This window comes from Lepisosteus oculatus, chromosome 1 (assembly GCF_040954835.1).
Source record: "Lepisosteus oculatus isolate fLepOcu1 chromosome 1, fLepOcu1.hap2, whole genome shotgun sequence".
NCBI classification, from domain to species: Eukaryota; Metazoa; Chordata; class Actinopteri; order Semionotiformes; family Lepisosteidae; genus Lepisosteus; species Lepisosteus oculatus.
Window position 1 is genome coordinate 58,985,418 of NC_090696.1, and position 9,818 is coordinate 58,995,235.

At 35.8% G+C, this 9,818-nt stretch overlaps 1 protein-coding gene across 2 annotated transcripts; it reads left to right on the forward strand.

Moving 5' to 3' along the window:
* Positions 1-1,095: 1,095 nt before the first annotated feature.
* foxe1 (forkhead box E1) lies at positions 1,096-9,364 on the forward strand. 2 transcript variants are annotated; one of them, XM_069194617.1, is made up of 2 exons: positions 1,096-2,784; positions 9,278-9,364. In XM_069194617.1, the coding sequence occupies exons 1-2, from the start codon at positions 1,649-1,651 to the stop codon at positions 9,279-9,281; spliced, it is 1,140 nt and encodes a 379-aa protein (XP_069050718.1). In that variant the 5' UTR covers positions 1,096-1,648; the 3' UTR covers positions 9,282-9,364. The 2 variants fall into 2 exon arrangements, with proteins under 2 accessions (XP_069050718.1, XP_006629841.2); XM_006629778.3 differs by lacking the exon at positions 9,278-9,364 and having other exon boundaries at positions 1,098-3,523.
* The last annotated feature ends 454 nt before the right edge of the window (positions 9,365-9,818 follow it).

Here is a 9,818-nt window from a genome sequence, read left to right on the forward strand (position 1 = left end):
GAATTAAGACTATAAATTCCATAATCCATAGTCCAATGTTCTGACCAAATTAGTCACCTACAAACAAGTGAAGACCTCGATTAGGAAACAAGGTAAATACTTTAAAAAGCATAAATTCATATTATAGTGTGCTTTTGGTATCCGACAATAAAAATAACCATGGACGAATAATGTGGAAATGTGTGTAATGACAAAATTCACCTTTTCTTCTTTTTTTATTAGAATATAGTAAATTAAACAGTAACAGTTAAAGATAAATTGTTTTTATGTAAACAGCAATAACAATGTTTCTATTTAACTTTCTCCTACCTTTTGACGGGTAATTAATATGACTGTGTTTTCTATTGTCGTCGTTACCCATCCCTTTTGCCAAATCTACTCTCTCGTCGTCCCCCACACCTAAATAAAACGGACACAGCAGAAACATTGAAATTTTTGTTCTACTTTCCTATGTGACAAAAAAACACGACTTCCTCATTTTATTTTATGCTTGTTTTTGCCCAGGAACTGAGTAGATATCATGTATACATCATCTTGGTTTTATGTTTGCATATGCTTAACATTAAAGATGTAAATTTGTTCAAATATTTTCAGGTGGCCGTCTATAATATAAGGCGTTTAGGCAGCTTTAAAAAGATTCATTCAAATTAATTGAAGGAAATTTTATGCATGTTGCTAGCTAAAGTTAATCTTACTGAATGGCACGTAGAGTTGAGTTCTGAAGTTAAATTAAACTGAAATATTCTATAGTTTAATTAATTTGACAAAACTAGCATTTCTTGCGAAATGTAGCGTTTCGTTCACTGTATTGGTCTGAATAATAATAATAAAGGCACGAAGATAAACGCATCAAGATCACCTTGGGCTTGGTTCACGTTTACCGTATTGTTGAATTGTAATTACTTCTGTTAGTATTTATATAACATATCCGATAACTAAAAGTAACTTAGAAAACGGTAACAATTATTTATTTTTATTGTTGGCACTGTAAGTGCTAATGCTCTCTAATACCAAATACAGCACATTATTGTAATAAATATTTCTGTCACTTTAAAGCTTGGTGTTCTCTCTGTGGGTGTGACCAGGCTGAATCCTCAAATCACTCTACACCTCTCCATCGTCACTGCAATCCTTGAATTTCAGAGGGACAGGTATAAGAATAGCTCAAACTGCACACATTCATTTCCACTGATCCTCGCCAAGTCGATAGGTTGCTTTGCGCTGAGGCGTGAACATTTAAATTTCCAAATAAACGAAAACAACTGCCAGGAAAACTTGCAACTCTTTCTTTCGGCGTCATACAGTAATTATAAGTTATATTACTATTTCATCTACATGGACTTTTGGAATATGTATCGCATGTAATTAGAGCACGATCCAAGTTCATCTACACAATTTATCTGCTCATATCTGATGATACTTTTACTGACTATATCCGGCTATTTGGGAGGGGGGACTTCAGTTCGCAGACAGAAGGTTTCAACTGGAATTAATGCGTTTCTAATTCTAAAAGTTCCTGACGGCAAGGCATTGCGGAAAAAAAGCTTTTCCACTCCCGGTACTCTTGCACCTACAAGTTAAAACTTGTGACAGTTTACCTAAGTGCGCTCCCTGCGCTTGGAATTAATACAAGCTGACAAGAGGCTAAATGACTGCAGATACACAGCAATCACCCTGCAAGGATTCTTCTGTTCCGTATAATCTTCACCGGTCCCTCGCATTCAGCGGCAAAACAATGCCAGTAGTAAAACTGGAGAAAGACTCATCGTCTGATGTTTCTCTTTCTGCGGCCAACACAGAAACAGAAGAACCCCCAAAAGGTCGGCGGAGGAAACGGCCGCTGCAGCGGGGGAAACCCCCTTACAGTTACATTGCTTTGATATCCATGGCTATTGCCAACTCCCCGGACCGGAAACTCACTTTGGGAGGCATCTACAAGTTCATTATGGAAAGGTTTCCCTTCTACAGGGATAACTCCAAGAAGTGGCAGAACTCCATTCGCCACAATTTGACATTGAACGACTGCTTCATCAAGATACCGCGGGAACCCGGGAGACCTGGAAAGGGGAACTACTGGGCGTTGGATCCCAACGCGGAGGACATGTTCGAGAGCGGCAGCTTTCTGAGAAGGAGGAAAAGGTTCAAAAGATGCGACTTGACCACCTACCCCACCTACGTCCACGAGTCCTCCGTATTCGCCCCTATGCAAGTGACCAGGTCGGCTTATGCCAATTCCATGTACCCAAACATGACAGTAAACCCCCCGTTTACGCAACAGATAGCATCAACCTACTATCCTGCGTCTTCACCGAGCTTCAGCTCAACTCAGTCCCGGATGTTTAGCATTAATACCATCATAGGGCACCACGGCGGACTCGCCTCGGGGGCTGACCTCATTCAACAGCCCAACCGCAGTTTCAGTCCTGATCTGGCTTCAGGGGCTAGTTCCTGTAGCTTCACTGGGGCCAGCTATCAAAGTCAGTCTTGTAGCGGAACAATGTTATCCAGGTCTTCCAATCCGATATCCTTCCCTTATTCTGTGCCGAACGGACACCTCTCCATGAACCAGACCTCTTATTCCCAAGGAAACGGACAGATTTATGGGGCGTCGAGCCGTCTGGGGATACCCAGCTCTTCTCCTTCGGTGACAAATGAGACTATGGACCCCTACGGAAGAATGTCACCTGGTCAGTTTACCACTTTAGCACAGTACAATAGCAATACTCCTATCACTGGCACGAATGCCTATCTAAGACACGCATCATACTCCGGTAACATGGAAAGGTTTGTGCCAGCAATTTAATTTTCAAAAGACTTCATATTTAACTTTAGCCTTTATTGCTGTAGGATAAATAACGATTTCATCATTACGCGCTCTTTCGTGGTTTTGAATTCTGCTTCTTGTTCTCTGTAAACATTTTCATCTGGGCTCAGATAATTAGTGGTCTAACAATACCACCAATGAATGCACTTTTTAACGACCCAGTGTATATATCCATCGTTTTGGCAAACGATGATTTAATTCATTGTAACTGATGTAGGGTGAATCAGTGATAGCATGCTAGAGCAAATTACTGGAATGAAAATTTCGAAGTCCAATCTGCCTTTCTTTGTTTTCAAGCGTGCTAATTATTGATTTCAGAATTGTAAAGGTTCTTTCAATCGCGAGCATGTACATTTGTCTTCTTTTTGCATTGTTTTGTAAATTATATTGCATTGCTGAATTAACTGTATTTTTAAGGGAATAAACCTGTTTTTCCTTCTTATAATCTACTCATCGATGTTTTTAAAATTGGGAAAGTGGTGTGCCTTATTACCAAAAGGGGGACGTGTAGAAGTCTGTCACATTTCAAAACCGTAGTAGTAAATTAACCTTACGATACCAGTAGGTCAATTCGTCCATGAGATGAATTATATAGACAGCAGTAACGATTATGTGACCGTTTCTTGAACGCGTTTCTGTGAGGACAAAGTGTTGTCCCTATCTACATATTCCCTGCGAATTCAAGAGGTCAGTAATGCACTTTCTTCCCTTTTAATGTAATAGGAGTGCAGTCTTCATTTGTTAAGAGTTTCTCTTTCACTCTTGTTTATGTGTAGAATTAACCCTATAAACGAACATGTGGCATAAAGGTCCCTTACTTTAAAAAAAAAATAGACTGTGATATGTGACCACATAAATTCTTTGAAATATACTAATTTGTATAGTCACTCGACTGTAGTGTTGTCAAGTAAGCTCGATATTTTAATACTAAAAGTGTTTACAGTACAAATATTGAATTGTAAAATGTTTTATCTGGCTATTTTGTGTATACTGTATATCACACAGTTTTCGGTATACGAATATATTTATACATTTTCATAAAATATAATATTGATATATTTCATTTGAGCTCCCCATGCTATGATACTTAACGTGATTGCGTTTTCAAGAGAAATCAATAATTTAATGGATGCATAGAATTCGTTTTTCTTGAAGAGCAGAACCTGGAGCTGCACGGTGGCGCAGTGGCTCTTTTCCGGAACTGAGGTGTATCTGCGTGGAGTTTATGTTCTCCCCGCGGTCGCGTGGGCCCCCCTCCGAAAAATGGTTTCCTCTGGGTGGACCGGTTTCCTCACACAGTCCAAAGACATACTGGTGGGTTAATTGGCTTCTGAGAAAATTGGTCCTGTTGTGAGTGTGCTCTGAAACGATTTGGCGTCCAGTCCACGTTGTATCCCGTCTTGCTCCCGTTGTTTGCCGTCTTAGAGACACTGTACTCGATAAAGCGATTAAAACGTACAGATGGATAAAACAGACTAAGAAATATATATATATACTGAGGCGATCATAACAAAATTGTCATTTTCAGTCTGTACTTTCTGTTTACTACAAATTTTACTCCAAATCTGACAAATTGTCAGAACAGGCTTCAGGTCTAAGACTTGATGATTTATATATAGCGGGAGAAGGGGTAGATAAATCGGAATTAATCTAATAAATTTAAAATACGTTGCGGTATTATTGTTTCTCTTAATGTAAGTCAATGTTATAATGTTCTCTGTCCGTAAAATAAAGTATTCTTAAAATTATTCACTAGACGTCGAGAAAATGTAATCAGTACTCTTTCAGATTAAATCGCCCATACCAACAGCATTCAATAATTACTTTCTTGTAACAAGAACATTCAATGAATTCCTTTATGTTATATTGCTCACAAACAGAAAGGGGAAATTAAATAAAAGTGGTTCTACACATTATAGAGTCTATCACAAAGACTGATTTATACTCTCTTCTACGCAAAAGTCAATAACGAATAGAGAAACCAAGGTAGTCTGTTCTAATACGTCACATCAAGAAGTCTAAGAAATAAAATGTTTATATTTGTATAGATAGCAGGTAATACATGTTTGTATTTGTTCAAAGACAAAATGTATTGCGAGGCTGTTAAAGGGGTTAAACAAAGGAAAACAAAATTAAAGACCTTGTAAGATCTCGTAATGATGCAGTCAGGCACATTGCTATCATATAGAAAAGCCTACCCGTCTTTGAAATAATAGGCTGGTTTTGGACATAAAAAAATACCTATTGTAATTGTCAAGGTAAGTTCTAGAATCCAAAAGGATTTATAATTCACAATCATTTATAAATTTGTCATTTTGGAAGATTACTCATTTTCCCTTTACACTTAAACTGGTCATAAATATATATAACGTTAATTTTTTTTAAAAAAAAGAAACGATGTTTTGGACCAAAAATCACTGAACGATGGTTCACAAAAATACACCTTCGCAGTACTGTATTAAAAATAATTGATGGCGACGAGTAACGTTTAATGAAAAATCACTGGCAAAATATGCACAATTTCAAAGACAATAAGGCAAGATAATAAAATAAATGTTTTACGTCTTAAATTCGTCAATTAATGAGAAACCTTACCCATTCATTCATCCATGTCATGGATTAATGAGATCTTACCGAAAAGAAATAAAATAAACACTTTTAATAAACAACGTCTACATGTACAGTGTATCACTTAGCAATATCATGAATAATATTATTCAGGATGAACGTTTCGTAGCAACTACTTTAAGTGGAAATATTAACTATCTGCCTTTAGAAAATTACAAACCCACTTTTAATGGCTTTTCTTTGTTGTTGTTGTTGTTGTTGTTGTTGTTGTTGTTGTTTTAATAGACGTCCTTATCAAAGTCGACTTAATACATTTGCAATTTACATTATCTAAACGATAAATGAATACTGCACATAAACAAAAAGACAATAACATGAAAAAACGAGCAGAAACTGAGAAATTAAAGGTTGGCAGTTGCAAAAATTTAAATAATAGGATAAGGTTTGGAACATCATACAGATATTGTGAATATCAAGCAGGCACATCAAGCCGGACTGTTGCATGTTTCATATTTGCAGTTGATAAGATATTTGCACTTTGGCAGTTTGAAAGTGAAGAAGCTACACGTTAAAGACATACAGTTACTGAGCGCTCTGAAATCGCCAGTTTTTGTGGTCTTGGAGGAGTCCTGGATTAATTTTGTCTGAAGGTTTTGTCCAAATCGATTTATACTTGTGCCCAATTTTACAGATTAGTTATTTTAATCTCAGCATAAAAAATCCAATGTTCGATGTCCAGACAGTTACGTTTTATTTTAAACCAACAGCCCACCAATTATTCGTGGGTTAAAAATGACTGTTGAGATCTCAGACACCTGTGCCTCTATCTCTACCAATTAGTTGGAAATACCAGCACTTCCAAAACTGTTTCGTTTTATAAAGCATGCGTCCCTTTTGTTTAAAAAGCCCATTTTTATTTTTAAAGTGCTTTTAGTCTCCTGGGCCTTCATTTTGTGTCAGTTGCGTTTAATTTGAAGAGCTTCTGGAGCCGTGGAATTTGTTGGTGTCTGAAATACGACTATCGTGTCCAGACATCGGCGTCGCGCTTGAAGAAAAAAGCTGCTTGCGGTTAATCTTCCCTTAAGAGAGAACAATCAGGAGGAATCCGATATTTTTACCCACGTAATCTCTTTCAAATAAACTAAAACTAAACTGTGGCGGTCACACGATGTTAACTTGCTGATGTGTTGTTGTAAATAAATTCATGGAGATAAAAGAAAAGCATAGGGAGTCAACCCCCCAAAAAAACTTCCATTACCTAACTTACCTTTTGCAACCTGAAAAGATTTTAACAAGATAAAATGGGCCTATATTTTTAATACAGGAAATAAACACTACCTTGTTGTTTTTAAGAAATTTATTTAGGAAGAAAAAGGCTTCTGTAGGCCTATACCAAAGATAACCAATTGCGGTGGTATTTAGTAGAGCCCAAATTAGTTTTGATTGCGTTACACTAATGAAATAAAAAAACATATATATATTATTGTCACTGAGCTGAACTGGTCAACACCACAAACTGCATGACCTCTAGAAAAGAACTTGCCTAATGTATAATAATGGCATCTCTAATCTACACTACTTTTGTAAACAAGTTTATCGATTAAACATTTTGTGAAAAAAAGTTCGCTTGCTGTTTTTTTTGAAGACTTTGAGTATTTGCACAGAAACTCCACGCTCAGGATGCTAAGTTGAGCATTTTTGGAAAAGGACACAAACCATTTAGATACAACGATTTTTTAAAATAATAATTGGAAATGAATATATATTTTAAGTAAACTAAAAGTTTAGAAAGAAGAAGTGACTGCATATGTATAAAAATAAATACAAAACAATTGACAGCTTATTATAATCTAATTTATTACGAAACCCGTGGAAACTGGGTTGCCTTTTAATTTCAAATTAACTATAATAAACAATATTTTAGAAATTAGGTGTATCACACCTTTGTTTTTTGGATAATGCTGTGGGGTGTTTAGGAAACTCATTTTGAAGAAAGTATCCATTGCGAGTAAATTATTTTGAATGTGATGTGCAATACTGGTTTTTCAATTGACTTCATTAACACGTATGCCACCGATATAGATTGCTATACTATAATATGTTGTAGAAACCTAGTGTTATCAAAACTTTAAAAATGAATCAGAACGTACATTTGCTCCAAGATTTCATTTTGTGTACAGCATTTACCTAAATCAAGGTAATGGTAATATTAATTTAATAGAGAACAAATTGTACCGTTAACAGCTGTGTATAATCTACACAGTGCAACCCTATAGGCAGCAGATGATTGTCCTATTTCAACATAAGTACTGGAACTACAGAATGTTTCTTGCAATGACAAAATGTTCATAAAATTTAATTTTTGGTGAAGACATCTTATACAGTATGTGTGCTTAATCCCAAACATTTTATCAAAGCAGTTTATTCTTTAATTTAAAATAATTTATATTTCTATTTTATCTTAGAAAATTTGTTTTTGTGCTTTTTGTTAAGCGTATAACACTGACATACATGACATACAGCTAGCACAGAGGAACAACAGAGAGGAGCCAGTTGCATACATGGAAATAGTGCTTCTTTCTCCTTATGGCACAAAAGTCACCTTTTGTCACCTTTTTTGAAGATTTCAAACTGAAACTTAAATTTAAAATTAAGAGCATGCATAAAGAGTGACTTTCAGATTACTGGCAATAATTTTAAAATAAAGTTTATCTAGGAAGATTGCAGGGAAGCATAAGATTAAAATCAGGCCAAAAAGGCTTAACTAAAAATAGGCTTAACCTAATAGAATGAAATCACTGTATTTCTGGTAGCTGATGGTAGTTCTACAGTGTTGCGCAATCATAGCAAAATGTTATTTTCCCTTGTTTGCTTTACTCTGAAGGACAGCTGGTCTGAGCTGTTTATACAACATAGATGTCAACGTTTCTAACAGAAGTCCATAGTATTTTGTGCTAGCCTCCTGCCTCTTCAAGTTAAATCAATTGAGTAGTTATGATTTCACTCCGACTCACAACTCACAATGCTCAACAGTATATAGGCACAACAGTATATAGGTGCTTGAGAAAAAGGAATTTGTTTTTCAGATTTATTGAAATACATTATATCTAAGCACAGATATACTGAATATACCAATACTTAGTGAAGCATTTGTGAGGTGTGTGCATTTATACAGTATTTTCACAATGTGTTTGTAGGATAAATACTAACATAGAACTACATAATGTATGTTAGGTCAAGGGTGATTAAGGGATGATTTTTGTTTTCAATTGTTTGCGTAATCACTAGAATGATATTAACAACATACAGATGTACAGATGTAGTACATTTGTAAAGCAACAGTTAAGCTTTACAACTCCTATAGTATAGTGCATAACTTTTAATAACTTATATTGATTTTAAAAACTCACAATGACTCAAACTGACACACTGCTGTTGGTTTCTGTTACTGTTGATGCATTGCTGCAGACTGAGCTGTCTGCTAATAGCCATACAGTTCATATTACCTAGAAACAGATTTATCAATTTATCCATGACTACACCCATGCAGTGTTGTGGATTTTTGGACTCATGCATTCAGATCTGAGCAGTAACAGGAATCATACTCATGAGAATGCAGTTTTCAAGTACATTCCTTTGGTTCCATATACACACAGCTGCTACTAAGATTTTAGAATCAACACTACATCCTGCCTATGTGTCTCCAGGTGTAAAAGTAACAGAGTCAGGAAATGTTTCATCCCCACTGCAATATTTCTCTCAGACAATGTCTTATAACCTGTAGTACAGTTATACCATGTTGTACCATCTTCTCCATCGGTAAAGTTTGTCTTCTTTCTTGTATTGTTGTATTGGACTGTGCTGTAAAATATTTTTTCCCAGCAGATAATAAAGCTTGAATGGAATGAACATCAACAATTTACTCAAAGCCTCTACGCGTGCTTCCTACCATTGCAATGACTGTATGATACCAAGTTACCTTAGTGAAAAAGGTAAGCCCAGCCTGTCAATTAACAATGCACTCATCTACTATTAAACAATTAAATTTAAGTCAAAATGATAAAAAATTGTCAACATCTTGATCAGTGCAGCTCAAGATGAGTTATTCATTACTAACCTGAGGTGTTAACAGTTTATCAATCACACTTACTAATGAATCTTTTAAATTGGATTTTCAGGTGTGTACTTAGCCATTATTTGTTCCTCACTAAACTTCCATAAAACTAAAGATTACTTTTGGGTGTACAAAATGCACTTCTGTAAGGATTAACTATTAGCTTAAAGCACAATGGCTACACCTTCAGTAGAAGAACAACAGAGAAGTTGTACTTGCATAAAAAAGGTAAAACATTGAAAAGACCAGATCAATGCAAAATGTCTAAAACTTCAGCACGGCGGAGTACATGAATGTACATATCTGTCTGTC

Excerpts from the sequence above, each read along its gene's own strand:
- foxe1 (XM_006629778.3), top strand. The coding sequence starts at position 1,649 with ATGACTGCAGATACACAGCAATCACCCTGCAAGGATTCTTCTGTTCCG.